The 21050-nt window shown below is 43.2% G+C and overlaps 3 protein-coding genes and 2 pseudogenes across 3 annotated transcripts; 3 read left to right on the forward strand and 2 right to left on the reverse strand.

Annotated features, from left to right (window-relative positions):
* Positions 1–1726: 1726 nt before the first annotated feature.
* Positions 1727–6170, forward strand: LOC133894693 (uncharacterized). Its single transcript, XM_062334880.1, has 12 exons — positions 1727–1885; positions 2231–2386; positions 2503–2577; positions 2702–2812; positions 2901–2940; positions 3030–3093; positions 4412–4514; positions 4610–4705; positions 4798–4827; positions 5090–5189; positions 5728–5812; positions 5911–6170. The coding sequence occupies exons 2-12, from the start codon at positions 2330–2332 to the stop codon at positions 6032–6034; spliced, it is 885 nt and encodes a 294-aa protein (XP_062190864.1). The 5' UTR covers positions 1727–1885; positions 2231–2329; the 3' UTR covers positions 6035–6170.
* On the reverse strand, positions 6136–7223 carry LOC133894676 (cytochrome P450 CYP72A616-like; annotated as a pseudogene).
* A 9-nt stretch (positions 7224–7232) lies between these two features.
* On the reverse strand, positions 7233–8115 carry LOC133910303 (cytochrome P450 CYP72A616-like; annotated as a pseudogene).
* A 2694-nt stretch (positions 8116–10809) lies between these two features.
* On the forward strand, positions 10810–12454 carry LOC133894709 (small ribosomal subunit protein uS7-like). The gene is made up of 4 exons (XM_062334881.1): positions 10810–10998; positions 11100–11371; positions 11890–12093; positions 12202–12454. The coding sequence occupies exons 1-4, from the start codon at positions 10924–10926 to the stop codon at positions 12254–12256; spliced, it is 606 nt and encodes a 201-aa protein (XP_062190865.1). The 5' UTR covers positions 10810–10923; the 3' UTR covers positions 12257–12454.
* A 1785-nt stretch (positions 12455–14239) lies between these two features.
* Positions 14240–19685, forward strand: LOC133894724 (uncharacterized). Its single transcript, XM_062334884.1, has 14 exons — positions 14240–14400; positions 15065–15141; positions 15272–15349; positions 15459–15537; positions 15857–15924; positions 16142–16243; positions 17267–17356; positions 17438–17512; positions 17611–17643; positions 17727–17807; positions 18135–18185; positions 18274–18345; positions 18419–18493; positions 19182–19685. Exons 1-14 carry the CDS (start codon positions 14364–14366, stop codon positions 19335–19337), a joined length of 1074 nt encoding a protein of 357 aa, XP_062190868.1. The 5' UTR covers positions 14240–14363; the 3' UTR covers positions 19338–19685.
* The last annotated feature ends 1365 nt before the right edge of the window (positions 19686–21050 follow it).

Consider the following 21050-nt stretch of genomic DNA (forward strand, 5'->3'; position numbering starts at 1 on the left):
CCAACAGAAAAACACATGCCTGCCTAGAGAAACGATATAAACAATCATTACAAGTATACATGTGATGTGCCTGCCCTGGGTCCCTGCGGCGCCCGTCCCGTCCATCGGTCGCACCCCCCGTTTGTCGCGCTCGAAGCGCCCGGCTTGCCCTGTCCTGTCACAATCTTCCCACGCGCGCCTGTTGCGCCCCCTGTCACGTCTACGAGCCCGTTCCGCAATAATTAATATTTGCGAGATGAGATAAGGTAACTTTGCACCGACCATACCGCCTCAGCCGGAGTGGACTGTATGGGGAAGGAAAACGGTGTAAGTATAGGCATTAAATGAGGTTTAACTGGCCTAGACAAGTACATGTCCCGCGACCAGTAAGGACTGGTCATGGATAATCCTGCAAAGGCCCTTGCCATGGTCGCACTGACGTCAACTGGTCGCGCGGGGGTCATGGGCCAAAGAACGAAAGTGGATACTGTCTAAAACTGACCGTCGCTGCCCATCTCGGTGGGGGACCCTTATATTCTTTACATCGATAGTTATCTCATCCTATAGAGGACCGATTGGAGCCAAGGAATCGATCAAATAATGGGAGAAGTAGGAAGCCGATTAAAAGGGCTTATCGTGTGAAGGAAAAAGCTAATTTAAGAGAGAATTCAGATGTGAACCCAAAACAAAAGAGACCGAGTATTGAGAAAGAGAAGGAGCAACAACAATCGGCTAATGTTGTTTCTAGTGTTAACCATGAGGGGCATGGTGCAGCAATGAAGGCAGCGGCTATGCATAGTTCAGATGTGGATGGCCTCTCACCTTCACAAAAGAGACAATTGCAAAGGTTGCGTATGAAAGGATTGAAAGAAGCACAGGCGAAGGAGGTGAAAGATCATATTCTTAGTGGAGTCAAGCCAATGCTACATGTCAAGAAGGTACAAAGGGCTAAGAAGATTGAAGAATCAATTGACGATGATGACATGCAAATGGATAATAGTTCTCCATTAATCAGAGATGGTGTTTTGCCTAAAGAAGGTATGAATGTTATTATGGTTTTGACATTACCTTCATAGTTTCGAATGGTTGATGGGTGAATAAGATTTACGTAAAAGGATGTATAGGATGGAAATATTTTTTATTTATAGGATGGAAATACTTTTACAAAATTTCATGTGATATTGTTTTCACCATATAAAATATGGCTGAAAATAATTTTAGAAATTAGTCCATCATATAAAAAGAATATTAGTGAATTTTTTCGGATTTTTAAAAATTTATTTGAGACCCTAACAATTATTAGAATTTATAAAAGTTGTTTTCTTAAGAATTTTAATTTAAATTATACGTGGGATTTTTGGACGAATCCAATTAAAATGGGTTGCACATAGATTATGAAACACATACAAAAAGTTATAGATTTTTTTTAGAGCAACAGATGATAACTATTTTGAATAGAGCATAAGAAACGAAATAAGAGTCGTGAACAGTGATTTCGACGAATACGGTTCATCCGACTGGGTTAACCGCGCTTTGAAGAGTCAGTAATGGCCACCGCACTGCTTGCCGTCCTCTCAGAGGGTGATAAGAGTTTAGTCACCGATGAGATGGCGGTAGGCTATTATTTTTTAAATCTTTCTAGTATTTAATATTTTAAATTAAAAAAATATAAAAATAAAAAACGTCTCCAGCCAGTAGGACCTCATTTGGAAGTCCAATAGCATAAGCCCATTGAGATCCTTAACCCTACTACTACTACACCCAAAGGCCCGCCCGTCACCTGCGTCGCCCCTTTCTCCTCCCGTCACCTGCTCCTTCGCACCTCTGCCGCCGCCGCCAGGAGATCGTGCGAAGCCGCCGACTGCCACTGGAGGTCGCGCCGTCAAAAGGAGGCTTCAACCTTGAGGTGCTGATTCATGAACTGCCGAATCATTTTCTTGCTAGTTTCTTCTTCTGGTAGTTTAGATGCGATTTATAGTGTAGTTCCTTTCGTTGGGCTTGCGTTTTGCTGTAGGGGTGTCAAGTAGAGGCTCACGAACTCTTGATGTGCAAGAAGCTAGTGACGCCAACTGCGCAAGCAGCTAGTAATGCTACCGATGAGCAAAGATTGCGTAGAACTTATCTCTCGAGGCATGTTAAAATACTCGGAACCCCGTTTGTTGGAAAAGGCTGTATCGCGTATCGGTGACACATAGTCCACGGGTTCCCTTTTATCCTCAGTCAAATCCAATTCTTTCTTCTCTCCGTTCAGTTAGTTGCGGTGCGCAAGATCAATCTCGACAGTGCGGCTGCAGTCTATTACCCCAAAATTTTGGGCTTCTACAACTGAAGTAGAAGTATTTTGAATAAGATGAAGCAGCACAGAGAGGAGGATGCCTTGAGAGGTCACGCAGTTAAAAATCAAAAGGTACCTCTCCACCTTCTTCTTTGCTTTGCTTTGCAAACTCAATATCTTGTCACCATCACGTGCTATGTACAATGCTTTCGATGGACTTACCTCTGTCCAATTTCTGCTTCTTGAAGGCGATATGGGACAAGACCCTGGAAATGAGGTTCTTGCTGCAGAAGGCATTTTCCACTTCTAATAAGTTGCCCCAGGTCTCACTCTCTGATTGCTGCAGCAAGCATCTTCTTTGGTTCCTCGTAATTGCCCCCTTTTTGATGCAGAATTGTCGGTAGGTCGAATTCTAAACTCAAATGTATTCTTCTTGTGCTCTTGCAGGAACCCATCAAAACAAGGTTTTGCAATCACGATAAGGCGATAGAGCAAGCGTATGATGATCTGTTGAATTCGTCAAAGGAGACTCTGGGTAGCATGCTGGAGCTGCAGGAGGTTCGATTAGTTGCATATGTTATTTGCCTTTCAATGCTATAGTTCTTAGTCGATAAGATTGATACTAAATCTCTGAAACCACCTATAGGCTTTGCTGGAGAGTAATCAGGCTACAAAGGGTGCCAATGGTATTGCCACTATCCATACTCATTCTTTGTTCCGCCATAAAAACTATGACATGACATCTATATGTTCATAATTCTTGACTTGTTGCCAGAAATGCCTTGTGCCTCAAACGGAGAGAATGATGAGTGGTCAGAAGTACAGAGATTGCAGACAAGGTAAACTTTGCATTAGCAGTAATCAATTAACCATAAGTGCTTGACAAGGATTGCAAGATGTTATGCCTTCAGTTATTTATAATTGCTTGCACCCCTACGGTTTTGAGTAACTTTTTTTAAGAATTGCTTGCATATTAGTGTACCCTTTACTGTTAGAGCTGTCTAATTTTATACTTGTATGCTTATCGGGTCCTGGTAATCGGATTTCTTTTAAGTACTTAAACTCTGCTCTAGCCCCCCGATATAGTTTCCTTTTATCTTTTTTAAACTAGACTCTGATATAACCACAGTGTAGTAAAAGAATTAGTAGCCAACTTACTACAACCCATGCAATAATGAAAAATATAAACTTGTAAATTCATTGTGTAAATCACATGTAAATTCATTGTGATTTGACGATAGATTGGGTTCTGTCCTGGGTCTCAGCTGGTGTTTCCTGTAGCCTCTAGGTCGTTATGTGAGTCTCAGCCTAATTGCAGTGCCAGTTGCGAGGTATCCAGTTTCATTTGAAGTTCCTGGCTGTCCAACGAGCTAATTTATTTTATTTGTGCTGTAAGTTCTACAATCGAGTCAATAGATTGCAGCCTAGTTGTAATTGATAGCATACCTTTCTTTGCCAAGCCTGGTAGTAGGAAAGGCATGCAACAAAGGCCTTGCTTGAAAACTAGAGTCTAAATTAACTTAGTGAAAAGGAAAATAGTTTATCAATTCTATCTTTACCTTGCTTAGCCCTCTTTGTTTTAAGGAGGCTGGTTATTCACAGTTAAGTAATGCTAATAGAGTAATTTGACATCTTTTACTAAGGTGTTAGAGTTATTAATTGGTTGATTTCTTTCATACAGTTTCTCTTGATTTTATTCTGCAAGGACCGTTTATTGTTATTGTTATTGTTATTGTTATTGCTATTGCGTGGATTGCTACTGGCCGGCAATCAGTATATTAATTTTGTTTTGTGCACCAATATATATGGATGTTCTAGATAGGATAATGGTTTTGCGATCAGTATGGCCGTCCCATATTTGAATTTTGCATTGTGCTAACATCCTCCAAGAAAGTATATTGGTTCCACAACATTGGATTTAATGATTTGCAAACTACGAGACAACAGTACAACACGCATGAAGAGAAGTACAATAGAAGTTCTTAATGATACATGCCATAACTTGAGGCTCTGAGTGGGAAATAAAAGCCCCAAAAGTTATATGGATGTTCTAGAACTTCTCACCTTGCATTTGCACATATGTTGCTTGCGTTTAGCTACCTGGATTTATGTGCTGATACAAAATGAAACTGAGTTTGAGGAAACTTTTGTATACAGGATAACCTTGTTCAGAAATACTGAGATAGATAAATGGCAGAGGAAAATACAGGTGACAACGGGTGCTGCTGCGCTGAAAGGAAAGCTACACGCATTTAATCAGGTTGCCTGAATGCTTATTTAGCTACTTTGAGTAATTTGTTACTGTTGAACAACCTAAACCTAAAGCATCCATCTTTTCCCGTTGTTTGAGAACAGAACATAAGTGACCAAGTTGTTGGTTATATGAGAGACCCAAGCCGGATGATTAACAGGATGTACTTGACCAAATCCGCTGTTGGTGTATTCGGGGAGGTATTTCAGATGCATCTATTTTGAAGGATCACCAATCATGTTTGTCCACCTGGTTAACTATTAGCATGTAACTCTTGTCATTCATTTTTCAGGATGCGAGAGAACCTGGAACTGCTGAGGAGGTGCATTACTACATTCTTCCCTTGAAATTATTTCAAATAACTGCCTCTTCTTCCAACTACTGAAATTTTATAGTTTGTAGCTTGCTGAAGCTCATTTCTTCCATTAAGATGAAGATTCTTGTTTTTTCATTGTAGCCTTAGTTATGTATCTGACATATTAACCTTGATTGATATCAGAATGTTTTTGTCCTTTATACAATTAGAGGATGTGCATGTGGCCTGCACTTCCTGGCCTCATTTGTTCTCCTTGCTGCAATTTTAGGGGCACAGTATGGAAGGTGATCATGAACTTATTGACGATTCTGAGTTTTATCACCAACTTCTCAAGGAGTTTCTGGACTCATGTGATAGAGGAGCATCAGGTTTGTTGATTTTCAGCTATACAGTTCTTATTGCAGTACATGTCTTTACACACATAGGCGTGCCCAGGCAATAAATTCTGGATGCTTACTGCTGGTAACCAGAAATATTGGTTACCCAGCAGACCAATAAGAAATTCTGATGCAATTTGAATTTGGCTTATTTTTTTCCATGTGGGCTCACATTTGAATTTGTAACTTTTTTTTGGAAAATACGCTAAATGTATCTACAATTTTATATATATTTCGAAGTATATACCAAAATCAAGTTCATCGCACAAACAATGTGTTTTTTATCTGAAATTTTTAAATTACATTCAAATGTTATTTATGGCCTCTCTGATTTTTTCTTGAATATGGTATTATTGGGCATGCCCATGCGCGTTAAAATTGACAAATTGTGAGTAACCTTGGAACTCATGGACCATCTCTTGTTGATGGCTTTAACAGAGTTAACTACTATGTTATAAGTTCTGTAAGGAATTTAATATGCTTTTGGTTCGTCCTTGAGCAACCATTACATACTCTTTAATATATGCAGAGTCAGCATTTTATGCTATAAGAAAGCAGCAGCTTAAAAAGAGAAAGCTTGTTGATCGCCGTGCTTCAAAGAGCAGAAAGATAAGGTGTGGTTTCTCTCGGGAGGGAAGCCTCTTTGTTGGTTTATTGGTTTTCTTTCCAACTTGTTTAACTTATGGTATTTGCTCATATGGTATTTGTTCAGGTATCATGTCCATGAGAAGGTTACAAATTTCATGGCCCCTGTACCCATGGTTCTTCCTCCTATGGCTCCGAAGTTGTTTGAGAATTTATTCGGAACAGTCAACCAGAAATCCACCACAGCTTAAATCCGAATTTCACATTATATGTAGCTTTAAATTGTACTGTTTATGATGTTACTACTAGACTTGAAAATGTGGATCGAATTCAAATCGTTATGATGGCCTCATCAGTTTCGTGTGTCAATAATTAATTACTTTGGTATGGACCTAAGGACTGCAATGGGCTAGCGGCCTGGTATTGCACGACGGGGAACGGCGCGTGCGAGTAATATGGCGATAGCTCCGGCACGAAGCTCCACAGGATCATGGCGAGCCCCATCTTGACCTCCGGCAGCGCCAAGTTCTGGCCGATGCAGGTCCGCGACCCCCAGCCGAAGGGGAAGAACGCCGGCGCGTCCCTGGGCGCCTTGGCAATCCGTTCCGCGAACCTCTCCGGCCTGAACTCGTCCGCGTCCTGGCCCCACGCGTCATTGTCGTGGTGGACGCACGGCAGCGGCAGCGGCACGCCAGCCGGGTACCTGACGCCGCCGAGCTCCATCGGCTTGTACGTCCGGCGGTGTACAGCCGCAGCACCTCGTACAGCACCATGGTCACCTGCAATGCAACTGCGATTACAATAACAAGACGCGGCCTCAAGATCCAGAGCCTGCCTGCCGATGAAACGAAGCTGCACTGCTTACGATTTTCAGGCGCGGTTGATGCTGCCGTAATCCGGCGTTCTGGTGCCGCCGAAGACATGACGCACCTCCTCCCTCGCGCGTTCCTGCCACTCCGGGCGCATGCAGAGCACCACCACTGTCCACGTGAGCAGCACCGACGTGGTCTCCATGCCGGCGAAGTAGAACATCTTGCACTCCCCGATCACGTCGTCGGTGGACATGCCGGGTTTCGAGCCGCCGCCGAACTGCTCCATGTTCGACTCCAGCAGCAGACCAAGAATATCGTCGGCCGTCGCATTGGCGGTCCTCAGGGCGTTCTCTTTCTTCGCGATGATGCCTTTCAGGATACCTTCGATCTCGGCAGCGATCTGCTTCATCCTCCGGTTGATTCACGAGCAGCATTGCAAAAATGGGAGCTGATTAGAGAGAAGAACTCACAAGTATCCAGGGATATGTATCTTGTTGGCGACCAGCATGGCGAGCTGAACCTGCTCCCCCTGGAGCTGGAAGATCCTCCTGCCTTCGAGGTAGCTGCTGCCGAACGCGGCGCGGGAGATGACATCCCCTGTCAGCCTCTGCATCTCCGGCCAAACGTCTACCTCGCGTGGCCGGTGGCTCGTCACCAGCTGCAACCAAACCCTCCTCTCATCTGCTCACCAGATCCGCGCGGCAAGCGGCGAAGGCCGGCAACATGCGCTGAAAATTGGAGACGGACTATGTTACATACACCATGTACTCGTCGTCGGAGCTCAGCTGGTCCAGCATTGCATTGTCGTGTTCATGTGATCGATGTCACCTTGGGCCTCTCCAGATGGAAGGCAGGGTTGATGATCCTCCTGTGCTTGGCCAATTTCTCGCCCTCGTGGCTCCCCACGCCGTTGCGCAGCAGCCGCTGGAGCTGGCCGAAGCCGACCTTCTCAAAGTGGCCGAACTTGTTCGACATGACCTGGCGCACCAGCTCCGGCTCGGTGACGGTCACACTCGAAAAAAAATTATATGAGATTCTCTGCAGAAAGGTCTCCGTGAGATCCTGATCTACACCGTTCGTTCTGGATCCAACGGTCTGATTGAATATATGTGAGAGAAGTACAGGATACGTGTCACGCAGAGATGAGAGTCTTTCTGTGAGACCGGGTCTCACAGAATTTCCTTCCGTCACACTCGGCACATCCATGGCATGGTGGAGCAGCGGCATGGCCCTGGGCACGACGTCGTGGCAGCCCAGCGGCATGGGCGACCGGACCTGGCCTTCCGGCCGAGGTGCTCGGCCAGCGGCGCGTCGCCAGCCGGGGAGCGGTACGCCGTGCCGCGGTGGCCCTGCGGCCGCAGCGCCCGACCCAGGCGTCGCGGCCTCAGCCACGCTCACTCCAGCGCGCGCGCGAGCGGCGCACCACGCGAGGACCGCGCACACCACCACCACCAGCTGCTGCGCCTTCTACGGGAAGAAGGAGCCTCGCCGAGCGATGATCCTGTCACGCTCGTCGCCATGGCTGGCCGGCGGGTGAAAGTGAAGCCTGTGGCTTTCTTCCGGGCGCAGAAGCCAGCCCGCGTGCACTGATTTCGTCTGCAGTGCAGCGGGACGGAAATGGCGCGGTGCTGCTCACACAAGAACATGAAAATAAGAGAGGAGCTATGCAATTTATTTTTCGAAGTTCGGACATATTTTTTTAAAGGTTTCTACGTTTTTATTGAGAGGCTTGATCATACTTAAACTATATCTCTCTCAATCTTTTTTCTCATCAAGCTCGATCACATTTGAGTTTGAGTTTTCACTATTGATTTCTTTCTTTTCAAAGGCGAAATTGAAATATTTACAAACTTTTCATAGCACACTACAACCTTGGGTGCTTGCCGGCGACGGCTAGCCACTTATGAGCTTCAAACTCTAACAGTAACAAACGCTTTGTGAACTTTTTACCGATAAACTCGAGTGCTCAAGAATGGATTTTAGCTCATTTGCACCCAATTTTTTAATCTCTCAATCTAACTCACTTTTATTCTTAAATCTCTCACTAAAATGGAGTGGGAAGGAATTTTTTTTTCTCTAAAGATGTTCTTTTTCGTGCTCTTGCAGCAGTAACAAAGAATTAGAGTTAGAGGGTATATATACCTAAACACTAAAAACTAGTTGTTACACACCTTTTTTATTGACCCAGAGTGTCCGGATCAATCCGGAGACTCCAAATTGACACTAAAATATATAACCGAGAGCCCTGGACATAGTAAAACTTGGAGGGTCCGGAACTCAGAGTCTTCGGATCAATCCAGAGTATCCGGATGAAATACTTAGGCCCTAACAGACCACTCGGCTAGGAACTTTACTCGTAGTCTGGATAACCCGAAGTATTCGAGTTCAACACAGTTGGCTCTCTGAAAAACGATGATAAATTTTGATCCAAAATCTGATTTCAACGATTCTGAACTTTATAGAAAGCTTATTCAGAGAGCTATATATCTCAACTGAATTCATGACCTTAAATACATTAGATCAAACTAGGAACACTCCAAAACCAAATTTGGATACTTCCATATTTTTCGCACCGGACTCCTTAAGCTAACTCTCACTTTTGGTTGGTTAGAAAAAACTCTTTAGCACTGAGACACGACAAATAGGTCATGTTGCATATCTCTTAATAGTGTGGTATACATATACTCAATTTCAAAGATAAAATATGTTTGAATTACATTGAGCCTTTGAATACCTTCAAGTACATTCTTTTCTTCAAACTTAGAGAGTTGCCAACTTTTATATTATCATCACTTTGTCTCTTCTTGATTTTTTATATAATTGATGTGAATCACCGGTAGCTTCACATTACCTTGCACAGTATAGGCGCAAAGCCTTCACTCGCTCTTCATCACCGCCTTAGTCCTTCGACGCTAAACCATTTGCTTGCCCTTCACTACTAGATGGCTCATCATAGCCGAGTCTTATTTGCCTTTCACCGTCTTGCCACAGTAAACCACTTTGTATTTAAAATCTTTAATAAATTCACTTTATCATATATATGGTCCAATTCTGTTCTTCACTCTTGACATATAGAATATCTCAACTCAATGCATGCCTTCTTATGGATCCTAGTCCCAACTCACTATCAAGCGCAAAACACATAGGGTAGTCCATAAAATTCAATTGATAACTTTTATACCTTAAGTTACTTGATCTCCACAAGTAACTTACTAGTCTTTATACATATTATCAATCTTATTGAGCTTCTCATTCTCCTTATGAGCATCACCTAGCATCACTAAGAGCTCATTCATCTTGATGCACTTTCAATTTCTCAATTTACTTAAAGCTCATGCATATTTCTCCTCTATGCATCACTTATGGAACAATCTACTGATAATTTTTAACAATATTATTAGTCCATAGATATTATCATTAATTATCAAAACCACACATAAAAAGCTAGATGTACTTTCATGGCCGAGCCTCGAGCACTCTTTAGGCGCCGCCCTGGTAGGGCCACTCGCCCACCCGCGCACCCTGGGCGCCGCCCTGGCCACCCACCCTCTCGCCCTCCTACTTGATTGCCCTCTCGCCTGCCTGCCGCCTTCGTCGACCTGATCTACGGATCTAGAGTTTGAGTGTCACGCCCCTTTCTCTGGTGATCGAAATGAGCAACACGGGTACGAGAGTAGGGATCCACGGGCTGAACAAGGGAACGAGGAAGGGGAGCATTTTGGTTTGTCTACTCTCCTTTTCCTTTTCCACGTCATTCTCTCTCTTTTTTAATCGGTAAAGAGGACTTCCTCCGAACGGTATTGCAAAACAGGGGCAAACAGTTGCTTCATTTAAAAAAGTAAGGGCAAACATGCCATGTCGCAAAAACAAGAGCAAACATGCAATAGGAGTCCAAAATAAGGGCATTGGAGCAATTATCCTTGCATATATAAATCCTTGCACCGCATGCTGGCTGAGTGAGTGAGGCCTGGCCCAACCCTCAGCCTGACCCAACCGCTGCCCAGATAACCAATCACACCCACTAGCCGGTGGGCCGGGTGCCGATCGTCAATGGATTCGCTCAGATCAGCAAGCCGAGTTCGGAGGGTCCAAAACCGGCCCCGCTCCCCTTATGAGGCGACATCGGCTGATCTGCACCGTCCGCCCAGCAGACGAGCGTGCAGCCGTCAGATCAGAAGCCCTAGCTAAGGAGGCGCCCTCCTATTAAAGCCCACCCTCTCAATCCCCGCGAGCCGCGCCGTCTCTAGGGTTTACTCGCTCGCAGCCGCCGCCGCTCCCACCGCGCGCAGCAGAAGCAGAAGCGGCGCGTTGCTCTCTCGACCCCGGCCATGGCGGAGGTGGTGGAGCAGCAGCAGCAGCAGGACGTGAAGCTCTTCAACCGCTGGACTTTCGAGGATGTCCAGGTACGTGAATGGATCTTCTCTCTGCTTCGATACACACCTCGCGCTGCTGCTGCTGGCGATGGAATGTGACGGTGGGATCGGAACGACCCTTGAATCTCCAGGTGAACGACATCTCGCTGGCCGACTACCTGGCGGTGTCGTCGACGAAGCACGCGACGTACCTGCCGCACACGGCCGGACGGTACTCGAAGAAGCGGTTCCGCAAGGCGCAGTGTCCCATTGTGGAGCGCCTCACCAACTCCCTCATGATGCACGGGCGCAACAACGGCAAGAAGATCTTGGCTGTGCGCATTATTAAGCACACCATGGAGATCATCCACCTCCTCACCGACGCCAACCCCATCCAGGTGATCGTGGACGCGATCATCAACAGGTTTGGTCTCCTGCCCTCTCTATCTTTGTATTACTCTGATGATATGTCCTTGAACCTATCTGTTACTGAAGTAACTACTAGAAAATACTGCAACTACCTGTTATTGTTCTTTGGTGTGACTTGGATCTCAAATTATAGCTTAGTTACATGCTTGTTCTACTCAGTTTTTTTTATAGCATGACCTGGACCAAATGCCCACTGTTGAAATTCATAATGAACATTATTGAAGTAGTGCAGATTCCGTCTACTTTTTATCACAACTTGTTTTTGAATTCTGCAAGGCTTTTTGAAGCTGTGCTGTGCACACTGCTACTTTGCATTGTTCCCTTCCAAAATGTTGTCTGATTGGTCGTCTCTTGGTAGTCCTTGCTTGCTATTCATTCTCATTGCGTGTGGTAGTAACTTGAATTGCTAGGGTTTTGGTAGAAGTGCCCTGTGTTATTTATCTATCGCAACATGGTTGACAAATTGGCTATTCAGTTTTGAATTTGACATGATGTGCCATTACTGATTTGCAGCGGGCCACGTGAGGACGCCACCCGTATTGGTTCTGCTGGTGTTGTGAGGAGGCAGGCTGTGGATATCTCGCCCTTGAGAAGGGTGAACCAGGCCATCTACCTCCTCACCACTGGTGCCAGGGAGAGTGCTTTCAGGAACATCAAGACCATTGCCGAGTGCCTTGCAGATGAGTTGATCAACGCTGCCAAGGGCTCATCCAACAGGTATATATATATACTGTATGAGCACATTTTTGTTGTTTTTTTCTATCCCAAGTCAAGTGATCTCGTGAAATGAGAACTAGTGCTCATCCGTTTCGATCCTTGTTACAGCTATGCCATTAAGAAGAAGGATGAGATTGAGCGTGTTGCAAAGGCGAACCGTTGAGTGGAGCTTGCGTCCCGGTGCACTGGAGCTCTTGGAATATTGATGGCAGGAATTTTTGTTCTGTTTCCTGATTTTTAGACTTTTGAGACTTTGTTGTGGTTTTACTTCGAATGAACAATGAAAATTATCCACAAGATTTAGTTGTGCGTTTGGGATTTGAAATGCCAGGTGCCTGATTTATCGAACACAATTCTTGTTCCTTGTTGCAGTTCTGAGCTGTTATATGTGTTTGTGAATTGGTGTTTCCCTTGTTAGGGTTCGTTTGGAATGCTGGATCTCAGAGAGTTCTCTTTGGTGAACCAGTTTGGCATTGTTTCGTTCTTGTTAGGGTACTGAAATTCTGGATCTCAGATAGAGATAATTTTGGTTGGTGAATGATAATGGTTCACATTGTTTGGTCATTTTTGCCATGGTAGCAACCAAGCCGTTCTATAGCTGAATGTGTTGATTCCAAAATTTTGCTAGCGAGTGTTGGTTGATTGTGATTTAATGATCAAGTCACGCATGCGGAGGCTAGGGCTGTTTGTTTGAGGGACGGGCGTGACGATCTATTTTAACTAAACACAATCAACTAATTAAACACAATCAACTAATTAATTATTTTAAGTGGATCTAAAATAATTAGTTAGTTAATTAAGTTTTACTAACGTGAATCCATATATGTTTATTGGTGTCCATGCCTACCCAGAAGCAAAATTTCGCCTTACAATAGATTTTGCATCGTAAACATGATTTGGCCTTGGAAGCCAGAATTTTGGTATAAATAGCTGCGCGGTCCAATTTAGAGCGAGTTTAGTCAAAACTTGAGAAGATAGTTTGGCTGCCCCATTTTGGCAATGACAAAATTGGCTAAATGTTTGGTTTGAGTTTAATCTTGTAAACTCATTGTTTAGTTATATTATAGATTTTCGGATAATTTTTTGGTTGACCGTCACAATTGAGACAAATAAACTTTGTTAGCTCTTTATCCACATGGTACGCACTTAAGTTTTTACTAATTTTATCATATATGTGACTAAGAATTTGTTAGTCATATTTAGCTAAGTGTAGATTTGACAAATATAATTTCAATCTAAATAGATCCTTATTCTCTCGTACTTCTGCCACTCTTTGACACCACAGGGATTACATGAAGGTCAAGTATTGGTACTTCAGTTGTAGTGATACGGAGTTGCTTCTACAGCTGCAAGCAGCAGCGGATCTTCGCGGGAGGTGCTTAAGCCTCCCTACCGACTGACACTCCCCTAGAGCCCCTAAGCTCCTGTCTATTTTTGCAAGAGGAGTATAAGAAGATGATGAGGTAAAGGGAAAGAAGATCAGCCCTCTTTATAACTTTGTTGTTCGTCACCGGCTGCAGGCAAGGAAGATGATGCTTTTAGATTTGATTAATTGTAGGTCAAAGTCCATCTTTTCTTTCTTGATCTCCAAGACACTCAAGGATTGTTTGGTTTTTGACCCTACCAGACTAAGTCAAAATTTGGTCAGAGATTAAATTAAGATATTATCAAATTTTGACCGTCAAAATGTCATTCAGTTTAAGACCAAGCTAAATTTGACCGGTCAAAAAATTTAACAGACAATTTGGTCGTTCGAGATTTGTCCAAAAACACTATAATTTTGTTTTAGCCGGCTAAATTTTTTTAGAGATAACAAAATTTCAATCTCAAATCAAACCGCGACTAAATTTTTAAAATACGATGAAAATTTAACTTGACTCACTTTAAGCCCAGACCAAACAGCCCCTCAATGGGTCAAGGTTCTCCGCCCTCGTGGCCACAAGCCCACAACCAGCAAGCAGCACGAGAAGGATTCCATATCCCCCTCCGGTGAGGATACCATAGGGTCCACGTCCCTTCCTGGCTGCCTGCCCCCACTCATCTCGACCAGCCACCATAGCCGTATCGCATCCTGTCCGTCCATCCACACAAGGAGAGAGAGAGAGAGAGCGACCGAGCGGGTCGAGTCGGACCAGCCAGCTGACCCGAACATGCACGAACCCTAGCTAGCCCTCCCTTCCCCTTCCCTTTTGGAGTTGGATCCTGTCTCTGCCTCCCTCGCGGGTCGCGGCGCAAGGAGGCGAGCGAGCAGTGCATCATCAGTGCCCGCCATGGTGCTGGGCAAGGTCGCCATCGTCATCGGCTCCGGTACGCTACCACCCACCCTCAACCTCCTCCTCCTCCAGATGAGACCCCCACCCTCACTCCCTCCACGCGCCCTCCTTCCTGCCTTGCGATTTGATTCTGGGGCCGTGATGGTGTCCCGGATTCTTCTACCCTATACCGGGGTCCTTCCGGTTCTTCCTTGCTTTAGCCTGCGATGAGATAGCGGAGAGACGCAATGTTTTTATGGAGGCTCGCCCCTTTCCTTCCAATCGAATCAATTGAACTGCCCCCCACTTCAGATTAAGCTAGAACCTAGGCTAGAGCACTCTACTATACTGTGCGAGACTGTATGGACCTGCCCGCTTTAATTATTTAGTTTGTGAGTGCTAGTTCTACCGATTTGCAAATATGCTGTACTTGCTTGTAGCTACTGGTAGCACAGGCGAGCATATTGGCATGTCTACAGCATCTGGATTGGCCTGCCTTGCCTTGTTGGCACACACCCACTTCACCACCTTAGATTGAAGCCTCACCCTGCCTTTCTGGCTTATTTGATTGATTTGCAAACGACTAGCAGTACACGATTACTTACGAAGCGAGCTGATGCACCGCAGTGCAGGGGACAGACATACTTTGATGTTGGCTTATTCCTGTTGCTGCTAACTTGAGTGCCTCATCGTCACACCGTTACACTTTCCCCTTGCAGGAATCATCGGAACAATACTCACAAGCGGTGACTCCAGCCTTCCCGACTTCAGGGATGTACTCTCCGGTGCTTTCAAGGTCTCATCATCCCACCCTTTCTCTGCATTTCCCCTCCTTTTCTGTTTGTTCCCCTCCTCACAGTACCAGTACCATTAATTGAATACCAGTTAGTGTTACTTCGTAACCCATTTGCCCCTCTCCTCTTTAGTTCATGACCAAGAAAGCAAAGCAAGGTAAGGATGGGCCATCTACCAGCTCTCCGCATACTGCTCAGTTGTTGACTCAGGTATCGACATATCAATTTCTGTTCTTTCTGTGCCATAACACAAATTGCATGCACATGGTGAATAAAATAAAGTTAAACAGAGTAATTACTCATCAGACAAATGCTTCAGGTCAATTATCTCAGAGAGGAGCTGCAAATGTTGTCCAAATCAAATCATGTTGCTATCGTCACTGTCGACGGTAGACCTGGTTAGTCCTTTCTTTCATTCACTCTCCTATTTCGTAGAAATTATACTATGATTTATCTTCTACATTCTATGCTCTCTTACCTGCCGCCCTTTGTCTGAAAACCACACATCAAAGAATTATTTGTTGGTGCTGTTTTTAAATTTTCTTTTTGCAAGGATAGTGCTGTTGCTATTTTAACTTACAAGGAACTGGTACCACAGCCTAGATTCACAGAATGCTTGGTGGTTTATTTTAGGAACGGCTGTTATTCATCATGTAGTTTTCCAGTAACTTTATTGACTTTTGTACCAATAAAAGAAAAAAAACTATTCGTTTGCAGGTCCTGGTGCTTATGGTATAACAGCTGTTGTTGTTGGAGCTATTGGCTATTTATTCATAAGATGGAAGGTACATCTTTGGTTTTTAACTTGGTGAAAGGATACTATTGTTAACAAAGCATACTAAATAACTCTGTGTTAGGTTATTCTGCATGCTGCAAGTTTTCTTTCTTTCTTGTCATTTTAGTGCAATGTCATAAACTGCAACTGGGCTACTACTATTCCTGCTGTACCATCTGATGCTTTGTCCATTCTTGCTTCTATCAGAACTAACTTGTTGATTACAGGGATGGAAACTTTCTGATATGATGTTTGTGACGAAGCGTGGCTTATCTGATGCCTGCAATGTAGTGGGGAAACAAGTGGATCAGGTTTCGGAAAATGTTAATGTAAGTTTCCTCTTCCATTGTTCACTATAATAATACTCTTAGACCTTCAAGTTTTCACATGTGCATCACGATGATCTGCGTATCTGATGCATACTACTTGAACTAAGTACTATACAATTTTCTAATACTTGGTAACTTCATCCACCTAGTAGTGGTTAACTGATTATACAGCCTAACCAGCCCAATTATGCAACCTGACCGGCAATTAAATGCTAACTACTATGGTCATCCATACCATGTATACAGCCTTGTAGCCCTTTTTCTTAAAACAACTTGTCCTGTGATAAAATTGCATCATGAACTTTCCTGAAAATGATGGGTACATACTACGAAGTCCTAAACATTTGTTACACTCAATCCTGTGACATCCTAATGAAGTTATGGCTTTGATATGTCAATACCTTCTGGAACTGCTACCCCATACTCAGAAATACACATCATTACATCAAAGACTGTTCAGTTAAAATGGGTTCAGTTAAAATGGCTAAAGACCTTCAATTCACAACAGAACCTTTCTTATGATGCTTGTATCTCCTATATTGTTATATTTCTTATGAATCCATACCTGATAGTCTGTTCCTGCTGTCTCCATATACTTGGCACTTTTGACCAGTAAAATACGGGGGATTAGTAGGTTTAATAAGGGGAATTTGGGAAAGTGTGCCTAGGGATTGAGAAAGAGTCAAGTATTCAAAACCAAAAGTTTTGCTTAAAAGTGTCAAGTACTTGGAAACTGGGGGACTACGTTTATACCCAATTTTGTTACATTATCTACACGTGCATATCCCATTATGGTTTTGATATATATGAATTCTCTATAATTCCACTTATGCCTATGCCCTATGTTGAACTGAAAGAGGGAAAAAACATCCGAGAAGACAAAGGAAAGATTTCTAGGCTCCACAGTTCACACCTGATATCCCTCCAGACATTAGATTAGTTTCGTTGTATGGTAGTATCTAGATGTTCTAAGTCCTACTGTTGCAACCAGAACTCTACTTATGTGACATATTCTGATATCAGGCTGCAAAGAGGCATCTTGCTGGAAGGATTGATCGTGTGGATTGTAGTTTAGATGAATGCCAAGAAATTACAGAAGCCACAAAGCAAGAGGTTTGAAGCTTACCCACATATTTTGCTTTTATCAGGATTTTTGGTATAATTTAAGGGTGACTGAGACAAATTATTTCATAGGTTACAATCATCCATGGGGATCTTAGTGCCTTCCAGAAGGAAATGGAAACAGTTCATCTTGTAGTTCGTAGTCTGGTAGGTACATTGTACCATGCATATTTCTTCCTTTTTGTTCAAGATAGCTCCTTTTCATTTTAATGCTAGGCATAAAGTGATTCCCTCTTGTATTGCAGGAGACGAAGCTTGGACGTCTTGCTTATACTCAAGTAAGTAGAAGTTCATAGTACTGCAACTTGTTTTACCCCTAGAAAACCATATATGTTTCTAATCTCTGACTGACATGTCTTAGGACCGTACAACACGAGGAATATATGACTTGTGTGAATTTACTAAAAGATTGGATCAGAGCTCGAAAGCTGATACTCGTCAGGCAAGTCAGCACTGTGCCCCTGACTCCCTAATTACTAATTTGTTGCGAGCATTGGCATGCTAATTCTATAGCATGTGGTTAGAAGTTTGGACCTCGTATCCCTTGTAACCCCATAGGGCACAACTTTATTTAGATGGAAAGGTAAGAAGATCCCATTAGTTTCTGATAGATGATGCAACATTACTCAAAAGATTGTTTTGTCTTCTCAAGTGACTACAAGCAAGTGCTTTGGCACAGATTTCAGGGTGATACCAATTTGATGCATTTTATGGCATTTGGCAACTATCTTGTTTCATCCTTGTTGATTGTTATTCATACAATTTTCAGGTCGCATCAACTCCTCATCTTGCTATCGAATCTTCAGAGGGAATTTCTAGGGTAATTTTTTTTTTTTTTTTTTTTTTACCTTTTCCAGTTTTTGTAATTTGGACCTTCGCTGATTAACCCTTTGCCTTTGTTACCACAGGCTGCTTCTTTGCCTCCGGCTTTGGAACCAGAGTCTCCTGCAGCTCAATCACCAAGAACAGAGACACCTAAGGTCAGTTTTGGTTTATTATTTGACAATACAATTGACCTAGCCTATTCCATCTGATATATTTTTGTGTTTGTAGGTTGTGCGTTCATCTACAACCATGTCAGCATCAGGACTGAGTATGCTAGTTGGAGCTTCAATGCCGCCTAAAAGAGTGAGACCTTGATCAATTAAGGGGTTTTGTGATTTTAGGTTACTGCTGCACATGGTCTTTTATGTTTAATGATTATTGTACACATTGATTATACATATCGAAAATACTAGCTGTCTTTATGCAAATGGCGCTTACAGCAGATAACTATGTTGCATATACTTGAGAGAACACATCAAAGGCAATTGTACTGGTGATAATATGTTGTATTTGTCGATTCTTATTGCTGGACTAAGTGCTCTATTTTCGTTACCTTCCAAACTCTATGTAGCAGTAACTTTAAACCTACTTTGGTTCTGCTGTGTTGCCACATAGTAGTGACTATTGGCACTTACCATTTTCAATCAGAAACTGGCTTAATTTAGCGATATAGCATGGCGCCACTAGTATAGGTTTTAAGGACTCAAAAAGAAGAAACACAAGAATAGCTTTAAGAGAAATGTACTATTTGACTGTAACTGTGTTGTCTGACCCGGGCCACTTTTAACCTAGTTGACAAAGTACCTTGTAGTATCACGTGGTTATAGTGCGTACTTGTAGAAACAGTGTGCACAATCTGATGGCACCAGTTACTTCACATTCTTGCAGTGAAAGAAATATGAGTTACTCCAAACCAGGAGCAAAGCCGCCTACATTTTTGTCTATTCTCCGAAGTTGCAGTCTAAGTTATTAATCCTCTACATATTTGCAGGAGCATCAGGCTGTTTTTAGCAGAGCAAGTTCTATGAAGCAAGGATGCTCCGAGTCACCGAGTGTGGTGCCAAGCTCGGCGGAACCCAGCCCCAGAAGACCCGGCAGTTCAACTCTGTTTGGAGGGCTTGGCTTTCTAAGGAGCTACACTAGGTGAGACGTATGTGCTCTCAGGTAGATAGCGTTTTTATCCAAAGAGGACAGCAGCTTAACACCCTATATATGTAGGCAGTAGAAAACAGGGCAGTTGCCAAAAGGACAGCTCCCTTTTTTCCTATTGGGAATGCAAATTTTTGTAGGAAGTAATAGCTTGCAGAGCAGCGCCTTGATGCCAAGGATTACATCGTAATTTTAAACCGTGTCTTCTCTTTAGTTGCTGGAAGAGAAACATGATGCCCTGTGACAGTAGTTGCTGTCTGGGAAGGGTTGTTTGTATATGGCAGTGGACGATCGATGTTATTTAACGGTGATGCTGAGAATGAAACATTTTGCATTCTAGAACTAATGTTGGGCATGGAGCAGCTGCAACTAGCTTCTTGTGTTTTCGTTGGGTTCAGGATACCATGGGGTGGCTGCTGAATTGGTACAAGTAACAAGATATGGTCCTCCAAACTTCTGTGAAGTCGTCCATGGATAGCATGCGTTGTTGTCTTGTTGTTGTCTGCTGGTAGCAAGAGCAACATGCATATGGTAGCAAAAGGCCAATAAGTGGCGCATGCATTCATGGTTGTTTCCCACGTCCATCCCACCGAGCTTGCATTTTTTAGTACCCTTTTTGTCTCTCTGATCCGGATCACAATACTAAGAGAATGAAGGAAAACAAAGAAAAGGGGGGCAAAGGGCGTTCTGCAATCTCTCTTTCTCAATACCGTACTCCCTTTCAAAAAGAGAACCAGCGACGATGGTTTAATTCGATGTGCTGTTCTGCGCATACTACTTTCTTCCGTTTTGTAGTGTTTGTCTAGTCCGTATCCTTAAGAGCTTAAGAGGTAGTATAATTTTTTAGTAGCGTTTTCAGATTTGTATCAAATTTGCATCTATACTGCATCTCGAGCGTTAAATTATCATGGGGGACTCTATTTGTGTAACTGCGGTGGACCCGACCGGATGGGTGGAACCAAGTCCTCCATGTTCTCTCTTCGTTTATATATCTATCAATCTAATGGTGCAACGAAATATAAATCATAATTACCGACTTTTGTACCTGATGTGGTTGCCGATGATCTTATCGTGCATCATGGTCAATAAAATCCATAAGTTCTAATTCAAAAAATATATACATCATAATTAAAAGCGTGTATCATTGGTGGTCTTTTTTCTTCTTCTTCTTGATATTATTATGCATGCATGATCGATGGACTGGCCGCTCCTGTAACTAAATAAACCCCTTCTCCCTACTGCATGTCATTCAGAGTACTTGCATCTATCATTAGTAAATAGAAAAACCAGCACCAAGCAAGATGGTGAGCACAAAGCTCGTCCTCATCGTTACTGCCGGCAGCAACCCTAACTCAAAGAGTTCGGATTGCTGTCAAAGTAGGGTGTAAGTTTTGTATTTTTTTTAAGTCATTGGTTCATCAATTTTTTTAAAATAATAAACTAGAGATTTACTCTCATCTAATTAAGTTAAAAAAACTAAATAGTAACTCAAAATTACCTATTGATACCCACTTACATTTCTACCGTTAAAGGATCGGGAATCAGAAATCCTATTATGTGCACACGCGTGAGTGCGCTGACGGCCCACGAGCGAGCCAGCCCACACGAGGATGCGTGATTGCCCATGATAGCTGAGTCGTGTTTAGTTTTTTCTCAAAAATTTTGAGTTAAAACTTTTTCTTAAAAGTTTTGAACTAAATTTTTTCAAAAA

This window comes from Phragmites australis, chromosome 2 (genome assembly GCF_958298935.1).
Source record: "Phragmites australis chromosome 2, lpPhrAust1.1, whole genome shotgun sequence".
In the NCBI taxonomy this organism is placed as follows: Eukaryota; Viridiplantae; Streptophyta; class Magnoliopsida; order Poales; family Poaceae; genus Phragmites; species Phragmites australis.